This window comes from Budorcas taxicolor, chromosome 9 (genome assembly GCF_023091745.1).
Source record: "Budorcas taxicolor isolate Tak-1 chromosome 9, Takin1.1, whole genome shotgun sequence".
Taxonomy (NCBI): Eukaryota; Metazoa; Chordata; class Mammalia; order Artiodactyla; family Bovidae; genus Budorcas; species Budorcas taxicolor.
In genome coordinates this window covers 32,812,124-32,836,073 of record NC_068918.1, presented here as the reverse complement: position 1 = coordinate 32,836,073, position 23,950 = coordinate 32,812,124, and the positions used below count along the sequence as shown (strand labels likewise).

The window sequence follows — 23,950 nt, the reverse complement described above, 5'->3', positions numbered from 1 at the left end:
CATTTGTAGATTATTGTAAGCTAACTAGAAATGGGCTGATATGTTTCTTTATAAAATATATTGAAAGCAGTTTTTCTCTAAGATGACAGTATTATCTTCTCACTAGGGTATGTAGCCATGAAGGTAGCTATATCACCTCCATTCAACATTATGCCTCCCAGCTCCCACCCCACACTATAATTTTATAGGTACTATATCTTGTTACTCATCAAAACATTTATTGAGCTCAGTTATCAAAAAAGCTTTGATTAAATTTAGAACTGTTTGACAGTGTCATTTTTTGTTCTGTAGTGACTCCCTAATTTAACCTGTTTCTAATAATTCTTCTTTTAATAATTGATCTCTAAAACATCTCAGTTCAAAATGGACAAGGCATGGGACTGTATCAGTTATTTCCAAGATAAAACTTTTCTTTGTAGCTCTCAAAATGACTGCAAAAGTTTGCCATTTAAATAATAGTCTCACCTGACTACAGAATTATCTAAGTGTGAAAGCTAATGAAAATCAATAGAAACTGAGAATAGTGACTGATTGTTAAGTCATGACTTTTTGAGACAGCAAATAAAATTGGAGAAAAATTATTCTTTATTGAAAAATACTAATAATACTGACAGACTTCAAAAGCAATTCACGCTTCCAGAATACAATGTACTTAATACATTTCTCAAGCCTGTTTGCATTTCAAAGTTAGCATTTTTTGTAAATCAAATTTGATAACCTGACTAAAAATATTTTCCAGCTTTATTATTTAAGGAGCTGCACAATATTTGAAGGGGGGACCATGAGGTGGGCAGAATGCACCTGGGACTGAGCAGCAGCTACATAATATTTCCCATAACTTTGGTGGTGGAAACAAAAACACCACACAGGACAGCTGCCCTCCAGTGTCACAGAACCTTGGGAAACAGCACATCAAAAGATAATTTATACATTTTTCATGTAAGATTGCTTTTTGAAGAAGTCTTTAAGAATGCCACTGTAATTTAATATCATCCAATAACTGAATTAAAAAAAAAACTATATGAAAAAAATGAGCTGTTACCATCATAATGGTCTTTGCTGAGCTGTGAGTAATTTTAGATGCAAAAAAATTAACACATATATGTAAGTTTAATTTGAAACCACACAAATTTTACGCATGTAGGCTCAGATAGTAGCAGTGTTCACCTTATTACTAATAGCTTAACCGGAACAGCCACTCTGTTCATTCCACCAGCAGGAATAGCAGCACCAATATCTAAAATTCTTTATGTATAAAAGCTTACATCATTATCAAAGTCCCATTCTTTGCATGCTCCAATTTTTGTTATCTTATTTTTTTAACATAAAAGCAACAGGATTTGGAGAGATACTATTTGCTGTATTAAAAGTTATACAGCATCTTGTACTGTCAAAAAGCAAAATACTGTGAACAGCAGCCCTTCTTCACAGCTCTAAACTTGAAGCTGCCGAGCACTCACTGCTTGTGCCAGCAGTGGCGTTTCCACAGTAAAATAGCAGAAACTAAAGGAATCATGGCACAATGGATTTTGAATTCTTTTATCTACCATTGGTCCTGGGGCTGAGTACCTTCCCCCTGTAGACTATATCTGCTGATCGTTCCATCATCTTTAATGGAGGAAAGGCGTCAGGTCATATAGCGAGTAATGGCTCTCAGAGCATAAAGGAGTTCTGCTTGCATCCTAGCTTCTATAAGAAGCAGATTAACATGAACCTGAATATAAAACACAAAATTATTTAAGATATGGTTATAAGCATTTACAGTCAGTTTCAGTGCATTTAATAAACACCAAATATAAGTAATGTTTTATGTGTACCACTGAATAGCTTAACACAAGTCTTGGGTTTGTTGAACAGAGTATCAATTTATAAAACCAAAAGCCTGATCTTTCTTGGAAATATGTTTTGAGCTTATCTTTGATCACATCTCTCTTTGAAGGTTTGTTAGAATAAATTTTCCTTGCTAAATCATCATTCAGTAATTCTGTAAAGACAGTTCAAGGATTCTCTTCTTTCTCCTAAGCCTGAGCTTTGAAGACAGGCTAGCTAGCAGATCTGTTCTCCCTGTCATTCTTCTTTTATGTTAAACCAGTGGTCTCCAACCTTTTTGGCATTAGGAACCGATTTCTGGATGATTCAAGCCCGTTACATTTAATCTAATGCCATGCTGATCTGGCAGCAGGTACCAATCCCTGGCCTGCAAGTTGGGGACCCCTGCTTTAAACCATAATGAGGTTCCCTTCCAAGGCATATCTAAGACAGCTATTCTGGAATGTTCTTCTCTGGGTTAGTAGAGGTGATGGAAAGGGCTGGAGACCCATTAGATTAGGTGAAGGAGAATAAGAACCACTGCTAAGTTACAGAGTAAACACAACAGGTACATACCTTCTCAGAGTGCTTGAACTGCCTCCAGAAGCTATCATACATTCTTTTGGTAACCTTTTCAGGAGTGCAAACAACAGTTTTGATATAAACTTTAAAGCTACGATCCAATAGCTGGTTAATTTCACCATAGTCATAGTCATCGTATCTGTTAAAAGACAATGTGAGAATTACTATATTTTTGATGTATAGTCTGTTTTCTTATAGAAGTACAGACATCAATAGTAAATGTTATATTCTTTTCTCCTCTTTATATGGGCAGCTGTCCCCTAAAATAAGAGCTTTACAATGTTTAATTGGGGGTGGATGAATGAGTATAAAGGAGTAAGAAATAGAGAAGTTAGGGAGATGAACAAAAAATTTGCTAGTGCCAAAGTGACAGTATATATTTACCATCGTGAATAAGCAACCACACTGAGGAACAAATTTGGGAAACAGTTTGAGTATTGATATCAAGAAATTAACAAATTAGACAATAATATTGATATATCCCATGATATATAAATTATAATCTACTTGTATAAATAAATATTTTCTCATGTTAGCAGGAGTTCTTGGGGTCAGATGAGGAAAGAACTGGTCTCTAAGATGGCCTCAAAGTGTCTACACTTAGGCCATTCTGCTTTAGGCCAGGATGGTCGTAGGCACCAGTGTCTGCTCTGCCCCACTGGAGAATACTTTCTACAACATCCAAGGATCTTCAGTCTCCTATTTGGTTTTTAGTGGAAAAGGGAGAAAACTCTTGTAAAGTTGGTCCATAATATAACCATTCGGGAGTCTAAAGTCAATAGCCTGGCTGCTGAAAAATTGAATAACCAGGAGAGAAGTCTGACTTTACAGCTAAAATAATTAGGAAGGACCATAGTGTGGGTGTTTGTGTATGTTATAAGGTGGTGTATAGTGTGTGTATATAAATAGCATAATACTGATAAAGTTTTGCATTTTATGAAGTATTATGGGAGTAGGTACTCTTTAGACGAGCACTCTAAGAGTGCTAAGTTCCACGAAGGAAGGCGGAAGTACAAGTGTTTCAGGAGATAAAAATGATACAAACACATGAATGTTTAGAGACAAACTTTGCCTCTTCCTCCATGCTCCTGGGCAACCTTGCTTGTTGTTTAACTCTTGTTCCTAACTCTCCCTCCTCCTGCCTAGCTAGATGAGAGGAAACACACTAAGCTGCAAAAAATCAAGTTTCTGAAGCATAAAAAGCATAAAAATAAGCTCTTAGGGAGGGGATGGTTCTGAGTGTATTAACATGTGTATCTGCATACGTGTTTCAAGCACCTGAATGATTTCCCTAAAAGAAAATATCTCTTCATAAACGTAAGAAAACAGACTAACCTGATTCCAAACACGCAGTGAATATAGTTCCAAATAGCCCGTCTGAGCATTGAGGTATCAACATCTTTGTGCATTGCCATTGTGTTATAAGTAAGATTGTAAGCAATGTGAAATTTTTCATCAATCAACTGTCCTACATCTGGATAAAGACGATTTACCAAAGAATAACCATGGTCTTCCCAGCAATAGTCCTAAATACAGAGAACAGAAGAAAAGTGAATAATTAAAATGTGGTCAAACACAGTTCTGTGTCTATTGCTCTGTGGTGCAGTAAGACTACTGGCAGTTGAAATCCACTCCCTTTCTAGAACATCCCTAGCTTTCTGTTTCATTTGCATTCCAGTTTGATGTTTTCAATGTCTATACTGCAACATGGCAAAAGTTAAATTTTGCAACTCACCAAGTTTAAAAACCAGTGGAATCTCTGCCTTATACACACGCCACTTGTATTCTGCTTTCTCTCACTGTTTCCCCTGTCAGCCTCAGAGATGACTCGTCTTGGGAGGCCACTCTCCTTTTATATTGCTGCAGGCATTCAAGTGTCTTCAAATTTTGTAAATTTTTAATTCAACACATCCATCACTCATTCTTTTTCCTCCTAATCCTCTTAGCTCTGTTAAGTCTTCTAATTAGTTTTCCTATGTTAAATCTCCGTTTCCTTTTTTCTATCTCAAACAAAACTTAATAAGCCTCTACTTCTACGTTGCTCCCATATTTGTTTTCCTAAAACACCTCTTTGATATCATGCCATCACTGTGGTCAAAACCTCGAAGTCTGATTAATTTTAAAGTGACTTCCAACTAATCAGAAAAATCCTTTGCTTGAAGCTTTCAGCAGCCCAGCCAGTTTATGATACCTTCCCTCACTCTGTCCTTCAACCTAGGCTCAATTATTGCCTACAGTCTTCTCTGCTTACAATGCTCATGCTTTTAAACTATTCAGATCTGTCAAATCCTAATCTGCCTCCAAAAAAATTTTCTAGTCCACATGATCTCTCCAATTGTAATTTATTATATTTCATGACACAACTTCACTACCAAGTAACATATTCTATATTTCTTCCTGTGCCTAATTTGCCTCCTTAAATAATGTTAGTTCCTTGAGCCAAGAAAAAAAAAATCTCATAGTTCCCAAATATTTTCATAATTCTGCTAAAAGTTATTACTTAATACTAGTCCTTCACAATTGGAGAAGGCAATGGCAACCCACTCCAGTACTCTTGCCTGGAAAATCCCGTGGGCGGAGGAGCCTGGTAGGCTGCAGTCCATGGGGTCGCTACGAGTCGGACACAACTGAGCGACTTCACTTTCACTTTTATGCATTGGAGAAGGAAATGGCAACCCATTCCAGCGTTCTTGCCTGGAGAATCCCAGGTACGGCGGAGCCTGGTGGGCTGCCGTCTGTGGGGTCGCACAGAGTTGGACATGACTGAACCGACTTAGCAGCAGCAGCAGCCCTTCACAATAATTGGGAAAGTTAGAAGTATCAACTCATAACAGACTGTTTAAGAAATACATTTTAAATGCACTATGTGTCTAGTAATGGATTGGAAGCAGTCTTAGAAAACTACAGCATAGAATAGATAAATGTTTCCTAATTGATGATCCTCAACTTTATTCTGGAACTAGAAGATACATCAATTGCTGCTGCTGCAATATATTTGCAAAGCACATAGCTTCCTGCCAGTGCAAAAAGAGAGAAGGAGCCTGGTATCTTGGAGGATGACAAAGTCCCTAAGTTTCCATGGACTCAATATACACAGAATTGCACTGGGAATTTTTACTGTGTATTTCAAAGTTAATGATTATGGAGCTAAACAAACTGGGTCTACCAACAATAATTTGACTCCCTACCTCACTAAAACTTTATTCTAAGAGATAGGCATTATTTAATTTTGGAATAAGATATCTTTATATAAAAATCCTCTTCAAGATTTAAATTTGAAACTCAAAAATTCTCATTGCTTCAAATGACATTCAGTTCATATTTTACCAGGGAATTAGGTTATTGTAATCACTATGACTTATTTTATATGAGATTTATAAGAACTCACCCAAATTAAAAGAAAACAAATTTGCTGTCCCTAAAAGTTCTAATTTAAGCACATGTTTCACTCTGATTTTCTCATCCTCTTTCCTTCTACCCACACACAGATAATGCCTGAAATGTTGAGGACATTTCTCTTGTCACAGAAATGGCCTCACTTTAACACTGGTGCTTTATAAAACAATGCTATAAATGCTAGCTAGGTTCTAACACAACTATTTACTGTTTAGTTATATTATGAACTTTGAGTTTTAGTATACCATCTGGGATCCTAACGACTATTGTAATTTTGTTTTATGGGTGAATGTGTTTTGAATTCTGAGCAACTGATTTATGAACTTTAACAATATAATAAATATATCTATGGAACTGCATGTACATAGAAAAGTTATTTCTCTCTGCAATGCTTTCTGTTCTCAAATCCAGATGGTTCTTTCTAATTTTAAGTCAGATTGAGATATTTTTAACCAGTCATGTACATACAAGTTGTGATTTTACCTGGACTCGAAATGTTGGGACGTGCATTCCATGTCTAGAGAAATCCTTATAGCCATAACTAGTATCCTCAAAGTGACGTGATACATCTCTTGCTGGTGTAACTTCATCATCATCTGAAATAATTTTTTAAAAAAGCTACTGAAAGCTTTTCAAAAACAGGATGCTAGTTAAAATTCATTTTACCTATAACAAGTAAAAATAGGATAACCCTTTTTCTGATACTTAGTCATCAATATCAACTAAAATAAAGTCTTAAAACTATAAAGAAATTGCTTAATAATAAATAGAATATAAAGGTTAAAAAACATACACTCATGGTTGCATTTACTGTGCTTTTCATTCCACTCTTTCACAGATCCTCTCTTCCTCTGTGTCCCCTCTCTAGTTTATAGATGTGAAGTTCTACTTAAAAGTATGTACTCCGAATAGGAATACCCTTTTGAAATAATCTTTATGGTACTAACAAATCAGCTGTGTTCTAAACTTTAGCATTTGGAGTATTTTTAGTTGAATATTAATGTCATACAATATGTAAAATGATCTCTTTAACAGCTTCCCTGATGCCTCAGACGGTAAAGAATCTGCCTGCAATGCAGGAGACCTGGGTTCGATCCCTGGGTCATGAAGATCCCTTGGAGAAGGGAATGGCTACCCACTCCAGTATTCTTGCCTAGGAAATTCCATGAACAGAGGAGCCTGGTGGGCTATATAGTCTGTGGGGATCTCAAAGAGTCGGACACAAATGAGCAACTAACACTAACAGTTCAAAGGTCCTAGAAACAATTCTGAAATGAATACAGGAAAGAGGCTCACTAAGCCTTTTTAGATTATTTTCTTGTTTAGGAGTTGATGAGATTATTTAGTTTCAAGTAAATAGAATCAAAGACTTCTCCTCAGGCTAACATCAAACCTCCATTTATACAAATTTGATTTTTTCTTTGCTATTAAGAAAATTGGTTATTAAAACCAATGTACTCTTTGTTCCACTGTATTATTGTCAGAGTATATTGACACTATAACTTTTTTCCTTTAAATTACCTAGTTTACTTATTAAATCCTATAGGTTACATTTGATAAAGGCCTAACAAAGGGTTTAAGCTGTTAGTTATCTAATAAGTAGCTCCTTTTCACAAATTATAGAATTTTAAAGCTGGAAGTACTATTAGGCCTTTATGAATGCAACTTCCTCATTTTAAAGAAAAAAAAATGGGCAGAAGAGCTAAACAGACATTTCCCCACAGAAGACATATAGATGGCCAATAGGCACATGAAAAGATATTCAGTATCACTAATTATTACAGAAATGCAAATCAAAACAGAGAGGTTATCACCTCACCTCAGTTAGAATGGCCATCATCAAAAGATCTACAAACAATAAATTTTACAAAACTGTTGTTGGGAATGTAAATTCATGCAGTCGCTATAGATAACGTACCAAGATTCCTTAAAAAATTAAAAATAGAGTTACCATCTGATCAGCAACCCCACTCCTAGGTGTATGTCCAGAGAAAACCATAATTCAAAAAGATCCATGCACCCCTGTGTTTACAGCAGCACTATGTATAATAGCCAAGACATGGAAGCAGCCTAAATGTCCACTGACAACAGTAGATAGAGATGTGGCGTATATATCAATGGACTATCATTCAGCCGTAAAAAAGAATGAAACAATGCCATTGGCCACAACATGAATGGACCTGGAGATTACCATATTACGTGAAGTTAGAAAGAGAAAGACAAATAATACAATACAGCTTATATGTGGAGTTGTAGAAAACTTGTGGTTCCAAGGGTTTGGGATGTAGCCGGGGTAGGGAGGTGGGGGTAGGGGGAGGAATAAATTGGGAGATTGGGATTGACATATATACACTACTATATATAAAACAGATAACTAATAAGGACCTACTGCATAGCACAGGGAATTCTACTCAAAACTCTGTATTGACCTGTATGGGAAAGGAATCTAAAAGTGGATATATGTGTAACAGATTCATTTTGCTGTACCCTTGAAACTAACACAACATTGCAAATCAACTGTATTCCAATAAGAAAAACTTATTTAAACTGTCTTTAAAAATTAGGATTTTTTTTGAAATAATAGACGTTGACTATGTAATCCTTGCTTTTACCTGAAGAGAAGACAAACATGCTCTCTCTTTTTTCTATTTCAAAACGTGAAGCCATCTCTTCCTGACTTGCCTCCTCTTCTTCTCGACATTCCTGTAACTGCTTCATCTTTTCCATGAGGGCTTCAACCTCAAAGAAGGAATCACTTACCTGAAACAAAAGTGCAGTTAAGGTTGTTACATATGTCAAATATGGAATGAATTTTATTAAGTCTATCTCATAAGAATTTGCATCTTAATACAAGAAAAATAGATCTTATAACTTTAATGCACATGAATGAATCAAAACCAATTATTTTGACCTATCATATATACAGATACAAATTTTAAAATTTAAAATAGAAAAAAATTTAAGAACATATTCTAATATTTAAATTTTTATTTCAAAAGATAGTAATATTATTACTGTCATTTAGTTTTAAAAATTAAAATTTAACACTACCTGTCAGTTTAAAACAGAACTGAGTTACACTTCTACTTGCCCAATGAAACAAATAAGGTATACAAAATATAAAGTGGTTTTACATCAACATTGTACACTGGGCATATTGTCAATAGACAGGCATACCTCAGATATATTGTGGGTTCAGTTCTAAACCATTAGAATAAAGTGAGCATCCTAACAAAGCAAGTCAAGAATTTTTTTGGTTTTCCAATGCATATAAAGTTATATTTATACTATACAGTAGTCTATTAAGTGTGCGATAATATTATGTCTAAAAAACAACATACATACCTTAAAAAATTCATTACTAAAAATGCTTAACACCAGGATAGGGAGCTTATCTACTAGAGAAGTTTTTTTAAAAATTATATTATTTCACTTAATTGAGGGATAACTAGGAACAGTACTTCTTTAGCCTCATACTCAATCAAAGGTGGGGAAAGAATCCAATTCTCAGCATCCTAGCAACTGATGTACTCACTCTTAGTCCATCTTATAACCTTTAAACTTTGATAAATAATTAGTGGCCATATGTGGGCCTCTTACATGAATCCAGATAGCTCAAAAGAGGGTGAAACTGATGGTCTTGGGCCTTATCAGCACACCACAGCACGGCAATCAACCTTGGGAAAATGAGTTTCCTTCCTGTGCTAATCTCACCATATGTAAATGCTACCTCTTAGTACCTGATAAACGCTAAGCACTGTACTAGGCCTTTTGCCTCTCTAGAGACATTTCACTTAAACTTTGCAATAACCTTGTGTTTGACCTTTATTTAGAAATGAAAGAATGGGGGGTCAGGTAGGGTAGATAACTTGCCAACAGTCAAATAATATGTTAATAGTCAAGTGTTTGTTAAAAAGTCAAACATATAAATTCAACCTGTCCAAATCTGTCTTAAAGTAATAATAAAACTGAGAAAATCTGTACAAAGTATTGAGAGGCTGTAATGTTGTTTCTATCCGGAAATATAAACCCTTGCTCTTTCACTACAGCTAAAGAATGCAGAGGGAATTTTGACACATATATAGGAGTTAAAACTTGCTCATAGAAAATTCAACTCATTGTGATCTGTTTTCCAAGGAATAACAAAGCTGAGAAAATATAAATGCCAGAGAAGAGAAGGAATAGAGGTAAAAGCATTTTAATAAATTTACATTCACTTCTATATATATCTGTGAGAAGTTAAAACATGAAGTATTTTAAAAGGAGAAATTCCAGATCAAAGCTGATTAACTCTTCTAAAAGAGAAACAATTGAGATGACAGCCTGTTTCTTTCGTGCAAAAGGGAAGAATGGGATGTGATCAGCAGCAGGCAGTTTGTATCATCAAGTTCCTCTTTCCTCAGTCTTCCCGTATCTCACATTCAGTAGCCATTCAATACTAGCTGGCTCTGGCGCATCCTGGTGGCTTCCAATCCTGAAGTTATTCGAATGTAGTCTCCTGGAGGGTCTTATAATTATATATATGTCATATTAATTTATATATGTCCCTTAGCATCAGACACTATAATGCTCAGCATTTGGAGGCAGTCAAATACTTGCTGAATGAATAGATCGGGGGGGTGGGTGGGTGGGGGGCTAATACCTTTTTAAAAGGACTTAACAGGGTAAATTTTCCTAAAAGCCAAGTAAAAAAATAATACAACAGCAATTACTGTGATCAGTCTTATGACAATCCTGTAACAAACAGATACTTACCGAAACATTGCCTGCTGAGTTGACCTGCATCTCATCCACACTGTGATTGCCGTTTGTGATGTCACAGACGCAGTAGTTACTAACAGAAGGCGGTCTGAATGTGTGGCCGCCGTCACAGTGAATCTCTGGGCTGATCCCACAGCCAAATGTGAACGAGGCAAGAGAATGATAGTGTGTGAGGAGAACTACTGCATGTACCAGTTCTGCAAGGGACCAGCTATGCTCTTCAGCTTTTAAAAGCCCCTTGGGGAAAAAAATGAGAATATACTTTTATACTGGGGTATGGTGTTGGTGAAAGAATATAGTTCATCTTGGTACTTAATCTATTGAAAACAGGATTAGTTACTATATAAAACTTAGGATAAAGTGACAATTTGAGGCATGTAGAACTCAGAATTTGCTAATTTTTATGAATATATATTAAAAAATTGAGCTTAACATAATCTGATAATAACTAATTCATTATTTTGATTATCTAAAATCAATTTAAAAATGCGGTAGAATACATTTTGTTTAAGGCAGTTGCTGTGTTTCAGACAATGGATTATGAATGCATTAACTATGTTGTTAGTGTGAAGTCTCAAACCAAATGCAATAAATTTGAGTTTAAAGTAGAAGCTACTATGGAAAATATGCCTGTTTTTCTTTGATATCAGGCTTCCTCAAGGAATTTTTAAGATAGTGATTTGAACAACTTGACTCTGAATATGTCTAAATCATCAAATTATATTTATTTTAAAAATTATGCTCAAGGTAAAGTCTATAATTCTTAAAAGTCTTACAGATCTGTTTCCATTCTGCTTCATTATCTATTTCATAGTATTGTATAATTTTATGTTACTAGACATACAACAGACATTGCATTAATCATATTCAAATCTTATATCTCCTTGAAAATAAGATGCTTCAATTATATAAAAGTATCTAAACTACTCTAGGGAATTCCCTGGCAGTTCAGTGGTTAGAACTCTGCACTTCCACTGCAGGGGGCGCAGGTTTGATCCTTGGTTGGGGAACTAGGATCCCACAAGCCTTGTGGAATGGCCAATACATTATTTTTAAAAAAAAGAAATTTTTAAAAATTTCTACTGCGTGGCAGATTCTTTTAGAGAAAGTCAATCTGCTTTTATTCTATTATCTTTATTATCAGACAGTAAAGAATCTGCCTGGAATAGAGGAGACCTGGGTTCGATCCCTGAGTCAGGAAGATCCCCGGGAGAAGGGAATGGCTACCCACTCTATAGTTTTCTTGCCTGGAGAATTCCATGGAAAAAGGACCTGGCGGGCTCTAGTCCATAGGGTCACAAAGAGTCAGATATGAATAAGCGAGCATTTAACATTTTCAATAAGAAGAACCAGAAGAAACTAGTTTAAGATGGTATTTTGCAAAGATATACAAGATTCCACTTTACATCAGAATGGTGAAAATCTGAACACTGACAACAGCAAATGCTGACAAGTATGTGAAGCAACAGCAATGCTCATCCATTGCTGGTGGGAACACAAACTGGTACAGCCACCTCATCAGACAGTTTCACAGTTTCTTACAAAACTGAACACAAGCTTACCATACAATCCAGCAATCCCAGTTATTTACCCAACTGAGCTGAAAACTAATGTCCATCAAAAAACCTGCATGTGAATGTTTGTAGAAGTTTTATTCATAATTGCCAAAAACTGGGAGTAACCAAGATGTCCTTCAGTAGGTGAATGGACAAACTGTGCTACATCCACACATTGGGGTATTTTTCAGCAATAAAAAGAAATGAGCCATCAAGTCACGGAGGAACCTTAAATACATACTGACAAATAAAAGAAGCTAGTGTATAAAGGTTATATAGTTATGACTCCAACTATATAACATTCTGGAAAAGGCAAAACTATAAAGACAATAAAAGGAGTAGTAGTTGCAGGGGGAAAGGAGAGAGATGAATAGGGGGAGCATAGGAGATTTTTAGGGAAGTGGAACTATTCTGTATGACACCATAATGGTGGATAACATGACATTATGCATTTGTCAAAACCCATAGAACTGTACAGCACAGTAAACCCCAAAGTAAATTACAGACATTATTAATTCATCAATTGAAGCAAATGTACTAAGCTAATACTAGAAATTAGTAATAAAGAAAACAATGTGTGTGTAGGGGGGTGGAGGGTTGAAGTGGGTAGAATATGGGAACTCCCTGTGCCATTTTTCTGTAAACCTGAAACTGCTTTAAAAAATAGCCTATTAATTAAAATAAAAAAGACACCCTAGATATATTCTCTGCTTACCTCAATATGTTCTTTGGTAATAAGCCAAGGTCTATGGGCTAACACTTTGTTAAGTTCTCCTAAATTCTGTAGTTTTTGAGGAGCATTCTCTAAACCATTAAGCCACTTGGGGTCTCCACCAACATGAAGGAAATCATTTACATGGAGATTCACTAAATAGGAGCACTGATGTCTTGCTGCAGCCTAAGAGAAAACAAAAGATGATTCTAACTATACATATTAAAATCTTGAACAACTACATGTCTTTTTTCTTTACAATGGGCAAAACAGTTAATTTTTTGATTAGTATGTTCTCAAATTTTCCATATACTACAGAAATGAAGTTTTTGACATTCACAAATTCATGTATGCTACAGAAAACACCTCAAAAATATCCCATGAACAAAAAATATTTGATAAAAGTATTTGAATTTTAGAAAAATTTTATACCTACTGTCAGAACCTGATAAAGAAGAAACTTCAATTAAGATGCCAACCATAAAATAATGAAATTATTTATAAATTGAACATGAGCAAAAACCACTTATGTCAATCTGAACTATTTATATAGTAGTGAAATAATCTTGTTTTCTACTTTATTTTCTTATTTAGTAGAAAATGGTTCTCAATAAGGGCTTCCCTGGTAGCTCAGCTGGCAAAGAATCCACCTGCAATGCAGGAGATCCCAGTTTGATTCTTGGGTTGGGAAGATCTGATGAAGAAGGAAAAGGCTACCCACTCCAGTATTCTTGGGCTTTCCTGGTGGCTCAGCTGGTAAAGAATCCGCCCACAATGTGGGAGACCTGGGTTCAGTCCCTGGGTTGGGAAGATCCCCTGGAGAAGGGAAAGGCCCACTCCAGTATTCTGGCCTGGAGAATTCCATGGACTCAACAAAGTGTAAATATATACTGCTGCTGCTACTGCTGCTAAGTTGCTTCAGTCGTGTCTGACTCTGTGCAGCCCCATAGACGGCAGCCCACCAGGCTCCTCCGACCAAGGGATTTTCCAGGCAAGAACACTGGAATGGGTTGCCATTTCCTTCTCCAATGCATAAAAGTGAAAGTGAAGTTGCTCAGTCATGTCCGACTTAGCGACTCCATGGACTGCAGCCTACCAGGCTCCTCCGTCCATGGGATTTTCCAGGCAAGAGTGCTGGAGTGGGGTGCCATTGCCTTCTAGGTACTATTTAACAGGAATCCAGTTGGAAGCTGGAATATAAGTATTTATTCCTGTGTTTGAAGCATTAACCATATCTTAAAAAGATTAATAAAGCAGGGAGAAAGAATTTTTCACTGAATGTTTACAAACCATTATTCCAATGTAGTGCCGATAATGAAGGGGTAATGGCCCATCCATTTGCAGTAGATAGTGTTGAGTTTTTAAGAAACTTTCTAAATACTGTGGGTGAAAAACCATCACTAAGGTAATATTATCCAAACGACCCAAAGCAGCAAAAGAATCTGTAAATAAAGTATGCATCTGTGCGTCTTCACTCCCCACTTGGAGAATCTGTGTAAAAGAGAGGAAAACCATGGTTACAGAAAGTAAATCGGTGTTATACTGTATGCTTGGGGCTGGTGCACTGGGACGACCCAGAGGGATGGTACGGGGAGGGAAGAGGGAGGGGGGTTCAGGATGGGGAACATGTGTATACCTGTGGCGGATTCATGTTGACGTATGACAAAACCAATACAATATTGTAATTAACCTCCAATTAAATAAATTTATATTAAAAAATAAAACACGGAAGGGGGAGAAATAAAGCATGCATGCACTGCATTCTGTGTGTCATTTAGAAGCAGATTAAATTTGGCTTAAGAAAGGGAGGTTATAATTCTACAAACTTAACTGGTTGCAAGATAGAAGAATAAAAGTCACCTATCATGTAGCAGGGGAGAAACAACAAAGGCCACTAGATAGGCTGCTTGTAGAACTGGCCAGAATCCAGATAAAGAAGCAGATTTAGATGATCAAATTTGCAGAGCTTGCAGACACTAATGCCTTTCCTTTTAACAACACCTACTCTCTCACGATTTACAGAGAACCAAAATTAACTAACAGTAAACAATCCTTGTGAAAACAAAGCATAGAAGCATTTACATATTTAGAATTAAAGATCTAAACTAGCATTGATACCAGCCTGTGGAGTTGGCCAAGACCAAGTAACTCAGCGTACGGGCACACTTAAATATTTAACATCTAAATATAAGCAGGTGGCATATCATTGGTCAAAAACAAGTCTTGCCTGTGCTTGACTAATTATGGGTGTTAGAAAAGTGCCATGAAATACTAGAAATCAAAGTGACTATAATAGCTTTCTAATCCCACAGATTCACTGCCAAAGCATGATGATTAACAATGATCAACTCTGTGTAAAGCATATTGTTGACCAACAATTGTTCAGATGCCAAGATGTGGGTCATGACAGCTTTTCCTTAAAAGCATACAGTTCACTATGTACTTTCACAAACAACATACCTCCTTTTCTGGGATGAATCTGCTTGGTCCGTGTCCTAGTGGTCGAGGAATTCTAATTCCAAGTTCCTAGAAAAGAAAATTACACCATCTCAGGCCTCAAGCAGTAAACAACATGAACTGAGGCCACAGGAATGGGAGAGAAAAACAACCAGTTGAACAGAGCCTGAGCCTGGCTTGTTTTGGTGGTTTGTTTTCATGACCATATATATATATCAGCTCCTCTTTTTGCATCACGTAACTGACAACAGTTTATAATAAGACTCTGACCAGAAACAATAAAACCTGTTTCACTAAAACCAGAGTTTTGCATAAAACACTTGGCAGAAAGTCTAGGACAGAAAGTTCAGCACACAGCAGCCAACCCTGTGGATTGTCAGTGATACAAAATAAGACCAATGTGTTTATACATCTAAAACCCAACCAACCAAAATATCAATCCCTGTGCATCTTATCAGGAAATGAAAAAGTCATAACCTCTACCTAGATGTCTTAAACTGAAAGAAGTATAATTATTATTGCATCTATAATAATTTCACAAGAACAGAAATATTATGAAAAATAAAAATTATTTAAACCCACAAAAGAGAAAGTACTGCAGGACATGGTTTCTCTGTGGTTGAGTAAAACAATTTTAGAGAAACTAATTTTGTGAGTTTTCCTTAAATTTTTAATTTATACGATCTCACTGACTTCATTTATATTTTTGAGCTCAACAAATTAAGAAAAAAATGGTTTTCTACTCTTTGACATAGGGAACCTAGAATTCTGTATTTTCTGTGACAATGTAGTATGGTTAACAAAAACAGCTTTCCCCTCAATGTAATATGCTTATAGAAACAAAACCAAAATGTAATTTAGCCTTTTTTTTTTTTGAGTTCATGTCCTATCTATCTAGTCTCTAGGCAAACAAACCCCCACCTTCTTTAACAACTAAATATTAACCCTTGCTTTATAATTACATACAAATACTATTTCCACCCTCTCTTTACTGCTTCCAAAAGTCCTTCATGATACAAACCAGATGCTTTTCTTTTAAAGGAGAAAAAAAGGTGTGTGTGTGGGGTAGGGGGCGGCGGGGCACAGTGATGCAGACAGAAAAGAACATATGGCAGCAATTCAAGAAATTTGGTCCAACTGAATGGAAACCTTTTGAGCAGAACTGATTTAGGCAGGCAGGAAAAAAATCGAAGAGAATCTTAATCAGTAGAACTCGAGATTCAGATTTGAAGTAGGCTCTATTTGCAAACTAAATCTAAAATTTTATATAGGTTTCAAATAATTTTGTATTAGAGGTCAGTGATTTTTTTACCCTGATAATTATAGACTTATACTGAAGATAGTAATGTCTAATAACTGTATCCTTCACTGAGGAGGCACTAAATTTACTGGTCCAGATATGTATGTGTCTCAATTTAATATACTACAATAAATGCAAGGAAAAAACCCCACATTCCTTCTGTTCAATACAGAATCTTGGCACAAATGCAGCTATTTATATAAAATGATGACTGTTGGCCTTTCTAACTGCTGAATTTCTGATCTAATTACATACATTTCAAAGAAAATATTCTGGGCAAGATTTCAAGGCTAAAATTAATATCTACCCTTTTTCTTTACTATCTTACTTAAACAAAATGCATTTTAGCAACACACCCCACTTTTCAGGGGTTTATTATTCATTTTATACATTTGACACTATTCCTGCAAGTTTAGTATACAAAAAGATGTCATTTCAAAGGAAGAGAAATGGATTATTCAAAAAATGATTTTGATACAACTGGAGACCCACTCAGAAAAAAGTGAAATTGGAACCTTGACTCCTACTTTACTTCACAATAAATCATATGTAAGTAAAAAAAAAATTACAATATTAGAAGAAAATACTTGTGGAGTTAGATCTAAAAATGCAACAAAACCCAGAAGTCACAAAATGTAAGACAGATAAGTTTGATGACATAAATATACTTTCATATGAGAAAAATAAACATATAAAATTAAACAAACAGAAAACTTGGAAATATGTTTGCAACTCACACAGACAAGGGCTTTTAAAAAATACATAATGACAAATCACTAAGAAAACCCCCCAAGAACCTGACAGGAAAAATGAACAAAGGACATGAACAGTTCAAAGAAAAGGAAATATAAACGTCTGAAAAAATGGTCAATCTTCACAAAACAACTGCTGTTTAACCACACTGAGATACAATTTTTCACCTAAAAGACTGCTTAAGATCAGAAAGTTTGATGATAGACTATGTTGGAGAGGGGGTGGAGAAATAGCTATTCAATACTTATACATCTCTGATGGGAGTGTTTTGAAATGTAAGGAAAAAAGATCAAGAAATATATAAGAAGTACAAATTATTGCAACTTCCAAGAGGGCAATCTGAAATAATGATCAAAATTTAAAAGTTACACATACCCTAATTGACAATTCCATCCTAGACATTAACCTATGCTCACATTTTTGAAATGTCATATTTAAAAGTATAATCACTGTCACACTGTTTACAATTGTATAAGATATAAAACCACCTAAGTGCTCATCAATAGAGGGCTGTTTCAATAAAGTTTAGTATGACCATAGACTAGAACACCATGAGGTCCTTACAAAGAATGAAGCAGCTGTATACAAGTTGACTTTAAAAGATATAGAATATATTATGCAGGGGGGAAAAAGGCAAAGTGTATATATTACTATTTGTGAGGAAAGGAGAAAAATTAGAAATTCCATTTCTAGGACTTTATCTTACCACATACATTAGCATCATGTGGATTGTGTGTATGTGTGTATTTTTAAAAATAAGACCAGAGTGTTAGTACACAGGCTTCAAAACAAAGAAGTTGAAGTATATTACTTTGGTTTTATTTCTATACCAAATAGATAGTTTATATGTCAAACTATTAATATTACAACACTAGCTTTATAATCACCCCACTCCAGTACTCTTGCCTGGAAAATCCCACGGATGGAGGAGCCTGGTGGGCTGCCGTCTATGGGGTCACACAGAGTTCGACACTACTGAAGCAACTTAGCAGCAGCAGCAGCTTTATAATTCTAAGCAAGTGCCTATCAATGTTTCAGAAATGGAATCTTTTCCTATAGGTATGCCAAGGGTCTTTACCAGTGGTCCTACATAATTCTCAAGTCTTTGAAAGTCTATCCCTATAGCCAAATTTAGTAGCTATATTGGTATCACTGTTTCCCCTCTTCTTTGTCTTCACAGATCAAACCTTTCCTTCCCAGTTCCTTTAGAAATTTCTTTTTTATTTAGAGTGAAAAATTGTTTTAAAACAGGATGTTAAGAAAAAGCAAACATTCTTAGGAATGGATTATAGACCTACTATGCCAATAACCGGGCTTCCCTTGTGGTTCAGCTGGTAAAGCATCCACCCGCAACGCGGGAGACCTCGGTTTGATCCCTGGGTGGGGAAGATCCCCTGGAGAAGGGAAAGGCTACTCACTCTAGTATTCTGGCCTGGAGAATTCCATGGACAACAGTCCACAGAGTCACAAAGAGTCGGACATGACTGAGCTGGACTTGACTGAGCGACTTTCACTTTTTATGCTAACAACCTCTCAGTGTTAAGATCACATTCATTTCTTGATGAGGTACCAGTCTAACAGTAAAGCAGGGGACAGAAAAGAAAAACTGAAGGAAAGGAATGGAAAGGAGTCTCTGATATTCAATACTCTAATTTCATTATTTTACTTAAGGCTGCTGCTGCTGCAGCTGCTGCTAAGCTGCTTCAGTTGTGTCCGACTCTGTGCGACCCCATAGATGGCAGCCCATCAGGCTCCCCCGTTCCTGGGATTCTCCAGGCAAGAACACTGGAGCAGGTTGCCATTTAAGGCTAGTTCTAGGTAAAACAGAATTTTATGAGCTCTGAGCTGTATCTCAATTTATCCTAATTCAGATTCTATCAGAAAGCAGATAATTGATTCCATCTAGCTTCCTGTTGCACACAAACTGTTCTCTAACTTCTGGAAAAAGTAAACAGGTGACAGTTATGTTGAAAACATCCATGAAGTCTGTTTCTAGAGTTGGTGTCTTTAATTACTCTCAAGAGTTTCTTTAAGAGTTTTTGATACTTAAAGGTCCTTTTAGATACCACTATTGTTATACAATAGTATTCTCAACTTCTAAAGGGTTAAAAGTTTCTATTTACTGGAAAACTCACTTTTGAAACACTTCTTTTCCTAGTCACATGACAAAATAGTTGCTACCCTGTTTTCTAGCAGCTGTTGATTTTTTTTTTTTTTAAAGCACTCTGGGTCTTCAATAGTCGGCTTATGGAAAGCCAAACTAAGTGCCTTTCATAACTTCCTAAAGGTTACTTCAATGCCTTCATATGTATCTAAGAAACTGAATTACAGATTTAGAACAAATTTTGGCCAATTTAGATTCAAGGAGGTAGAAGTTGCCAATAGCTAATGACCTTGTTGTGAAGCAGATATATATGCTAATCACAGCACAAAACCTCACTGGTTCTTGGTGAAGGTGTGGCTGGGAAATCTAACATAGGAACTAACAGTCCTCCTAATCAGCATCTTTGAAAGAGATAACAACAGCTTCTGCCATCACAGCATTTCTGCAAATCTCTGACTTGGTATCTGTTTCCTCTCCAGTGTATGATACTAACATACTAATTTTCACAACATGAAAATTCTCAGCAAATGTTGACAATACCACAGAATGACTGATGAATGTAATATATTCACTGTGTAAATCTGTTTACGTACTGTATTATTAGATTTTTCAAATTTGTCAGAGATACATTTATGAATCTATATAAGTATCTTTAAGCAAAGGAATAGACAATTTGCCACAAACGCAAAATGAGAGCATTTACTGGCTTACACATCTATCCATTTGAAAAGTAAAAACAATCAGATCTCTCGAATCATTTTATTTTTTCTCACTGCACTTGGTGCATTTTAAAACTATCTAGATGTCTTAATACTGATAATAGCAACAATGATGCTAACTTTGATTTGTAAAACATTACAAAAGCAGTTCTTTTTGAAACACATTTCAACAAGGCAAAATATAGTGTAAAAAAATAAGAGTTCCCATCCTACTCTCCCTTGTTTATGAGAATCCTTGCCTATAGCTGAGTGCTAGCCTTTTGACATTTGAAATTTTTAAATAGAAATGAAGAAATCCAAAAGCCTTATAAAGAAATCTTCCTATGTACTAAAACAAAATGCACGAGTGCTTCTTCTAAATTTGTCACTAACTCTTATAGGGAATTTAGAAATATTTAAAGTTCAGGTATCTCTTTTTCCAGTGTCTGGTATTCTATGAACTACATCCTAGAAAAACTCAACTGACTTCGAATTACTGGATTTATAAGGCTGACTTAGGCTCTTATGTGTGCCCTACACTTTAGTCAGGAGTTCCTTTTCTGGAAGGTGTTTTAACTTAAAGGCACTGTGGAAGTTTGCTATTTGAAAGAGTTCTGTTATTAATTCTTTTGAAAAGTGAATAGTTTTCTTATAAAGCACTACCTCCTAATTTATCCTCCCACATGTGGGATGTTTTAAAAATGAAATACAACTACACAAAGCTGCCTGGTCTCCTGAAGACAATCCCATAGGCTCTGTAATCAATGTGTAAGATAAAATGTATCTCTTTATCTTCTAGTTTACAAGGCTATATTTAGAGATTCTAGACCTGGGCAAGAACCAAGAGATTCTACACACAAATACCACTAGAAAGAACAGATTCAAACACAATCATGAGGCTCACTTCTCAAAATGACAAAAGATCCGTTATGGCCTGCAAACAGAAATTGTAAATGCTATTTCAACACTTTTGAACAGTTTTCCTGCTATAGTAAAGTTTCAAAGCAACAGTCATGAGACTTTTTAGGTTGCTGTATTATCTGGAAACAAGAAGCATGCTATGTAAACATGAATGTTAAAATACAGAAGTGTTCGGTGTTCTACAACCTTCAGGAGAAAGTGTCATTTAAGTTTATATGAATATATGTGGTATACTCATAGTGTTGACTCTATTTACAAAAAACATATAAAACTAAGTCATTTTAGTGGGCAATAGTGCAGAGAAATTACCTCGTATTTACATTTCTTGAACTAAGTCAATACTTAAAACAATCTGATTTCATCAATTTTAATTACTATTTCTCTTCCCCCCTTGCTACCACTTGAATTAAAGGCTAAAATTTGAGTTAAAGTTGTACTAGTAACTTTCAATTGGGGTCCTATGGGACTTCCCTGGTGGTTCAGTGGCTAAGGCTCCGGTCTCTCAATGCAGGGACCCTGGATGCCACAGGATATTCGATTGGTGCCCTCTTTGTAACCACTTAGGAAAAATACAAAATGTCACAATTAAATAGCTCTTTCTGAAGGCCAATTCAGACACAAAAGAAATGCTAATAAACAAGAGTAAACGCTGTGCATAACGTCATAGAGCTGGCAGAACATAGTTATTCTAGGCAAAACTGACTGAGATGCATTTTTTTTTTTTAAAGTAAAAGGCAAAGAGTGAGGGTCACCAAATAATCTGTTTTGACAAGACGTTGAGGGGAGTAAAAATCCACAGGCTGTTCTACCTCGGGGCTAGAGTTTGTTTGGTTTCTGACTTGTGGAGACTTGTACAGAAGACAACGTTATTTACGTTTTGGAGACTTCCATTTAAATGATCCAGACAGCTTTCTCTTCCAGCCGTGGCACTTTCTGCCCGGGGACGACTCGCAATGGCAAACGTCCCCCCAACCCACCACTGGCCGCCCCTTCACCTGAGGGGCGCGGGCCAGCCTGCCACGCCCCGCCGGGGAGGGCGCGGGCCGGGCGGTAGCTCCAGAGGCGCCCTCCCTGGGGAGCGTTCTCCGAAGCTGTTGGTGCGAGGGCAGAGAAGCGACGCGACTCTGTAAAGCCCAGACAGTTGGCTGGGTACCCGCCCTCTCGCCCGGTCCCTCGCCCGGGTACCTCGTCCTGGCCGCGGCTCCCACCACACTGCTTGCAGCCCAGCAGCTCCGAGACGGCCAGAGACGCCGTATACGCCTCGTTCGCGGCTGTAGCCAGGCGCATGTCGGCGCAGGGACAGTGGCGGACGCGCAGAGGAACCGCAACAGCGTGGAGAAGAGCGCTGGGCTGGCAGCCAGCCTAGATCTGAGCTGCAGCCTCAGTCAGCGCTGACGGCCGAGGCGGCGCGGGGCGGGACGGGGCGGCGCAAACAAACAAGCCACGCGGCCCCGCCCTTGCCGTCACTCAGCTGAGTCGGCGGCCGCGATAGCCAATGGGAGCCCTCAGCGCCGCGGCGCCCCGCCTCCTCGGTGCGGAGGAGCGGGCGCTGGCAGGGGCAGTCAATGCCGCCTGGCGAAAAACAACCTCTAGGGACCAACCGTACTTACCCCAAGGAGCTCAATCCTCTGGTCCCTAGTGGGCTTGGTCTGCCGGGATGTGAGCCTACACTGTGGCTGGAAGGTGCAGCTTGAACCGTCGGGCTTCAGAAAGGCAAATGTGTACCCCTGTCCCAGCATCAGCAACCTAGAGCCTGCCCTCCATCCACCCGTTCAGGTCCAATTACCTGCCAAAGGGCAACCAACCTGTAGGCTGACTCCGACACCACTAGGAGGAAATCAAATTTGCTTCACATTTTATGAAGTCTTGAAATTTCCCTTCTTTCTTTCCAAAAATGCCCAAACAAAGCTGATTGGGCCATAAAATGCAGAAACAAGCAGGAGACCATGACCTACATTCAGTTAAAACTTATTTTTGGTAAACTATGTAGAAACTGTTAAGTATCAACTCTCCTACACAGATAATAAGACTTGGCAGCAGATCTCTAAATTTTCTTCTTCCCAAGTATATTCGAAAGCATTTAAATTTCTAATGTTTCCTCATAAGTACCCTGGGTCTAAAGAAAGAGAATCTCTCTCTGAAACCCGAAGAGGAACTTGAAAAAACAGATCATAAAGGAACACAACTGACATTGTTGGATCTGGAACACAAATCTCTCAAGTCTTCTGTCAAAACTGTTGGCTTACAGGGCTCCATTAACTTCTTTAAAAAAATAAATTAACTCCTAAATTAGATCTCTTTTTGCATGTTTGCCCTGTATTTTCAACCTTACATGCTCAGGTTAAAAAAAAAAAAAGTTGGAACATTCTATCAGAAACAAGTAGAGTTTAAGCCAATGAATACCGGACAGACACAGAACCAGGGCTCATAGATGAATATTAAGTTTCAGTCTTAGAGGTTACAATGTCTCAGAGAAAACTGAGTTATTTTTTTAGCTCTTAAACTGTCACATTTTAAAAGTAGAAGGTTAAAATGGTTACTTTTTATTTATCTTCTCCAGATAAATAAGATTATATGTTCTCATATACTTTTTTATAAATTGCTGAAGCACCCAAATATCTGGTCAAGAAAAGCAATTGGAGGTTAATATTAACATAGAATAAAAGGCTACAGAGATTTCCAAGGGCTCTTTCTCTGAGATGAGCCACAAAACAATAACAACGAAAGAGTATAATGCCCACTCAGCCACAAACAAACAGGCAAAAATAAACACAGAAAATCATCCGATTTGCAGCAATATGACATACCCTCCAAGATAAACTGATTGTACATGAGTAACTTGGAAACATAAATGACTTGATGTAGGGGTTGTGAGCGATAAAGCTTACTTAATGAGGGAAG

The 23,950-nt window shown here is 36.9% G+C and overlaps 1 protein-coding gene across 2 annotated transcripts; it reads right to left on the bottom strand.

Annotated features, from left to right (window-relative positions):
- Positions 1–562: 562 nt before the first annotated feature.
- On the bottom strand, positions 563–22,444 carry LOC128053125 (sestrin-1). Of its 2 annotated transcripts, XM_052645597.1 has the most exons (10): positions 22,235–22,444; positions 15,277–15,342; positions 14,107–14,307; positions 12,820–13,002; positions 10,543–10,785; positions 8,400–8,547; positions 6,271–6,383; positions 3,727–3,917; positions 2,386–2,530; positions 563–1,714 (listed from the first exon to the last, which is right to left on the bottom strand). In XM_052645597.1, the coding sequence occupies exons 1-10, from the start codon at positions 22,334–22,336 to the stop codon at positions 1,628–1,630; spliced, it is 1,479 nt and encodes a 492-aa protein (XP_052501557.1). In that variant the 5' UTR covers positions 22,337–22,444; the 3' UTR covers positions 563–1,627. The 2 variants fall into 2 exon arrangements, with proteins under 2 accessions (XP_052501557.1, XP_052501558.1); XM_052645598.1 differs by lacking the exons at positions 15,277–15,342; positions 22,235–22,444 and adding an exon at positions 14,677–14,840.
- Positions 22,445–23,950: the final 1,506 nt, after the last annotated feature.

Bases quoted from the DNA above. Each gene is read 5' to 3' on its own strand.
- LOC128053125 (XM_052645597.1), bottom strand. From the start codon at position 22,336: ATGCGCCTGGCTACAGCCGCGAACGAGGCGTATACGGCGTCTCTGGCC. The intron at 13,003-14,106 runs GTTTGTAAACAT...GTTTTCTCTTAG, and splicing joins GGCACTACATTGGAATAATG to GCTGCAGCAAGACATCAGTG. The intron at 1,715-2,385 runs GTATGTACCTGT...TTTTATATTCAG, and splicing joins AGTTCAAGCACTCTGAGAAG to GTTCATGTTAATCTGCTTCT.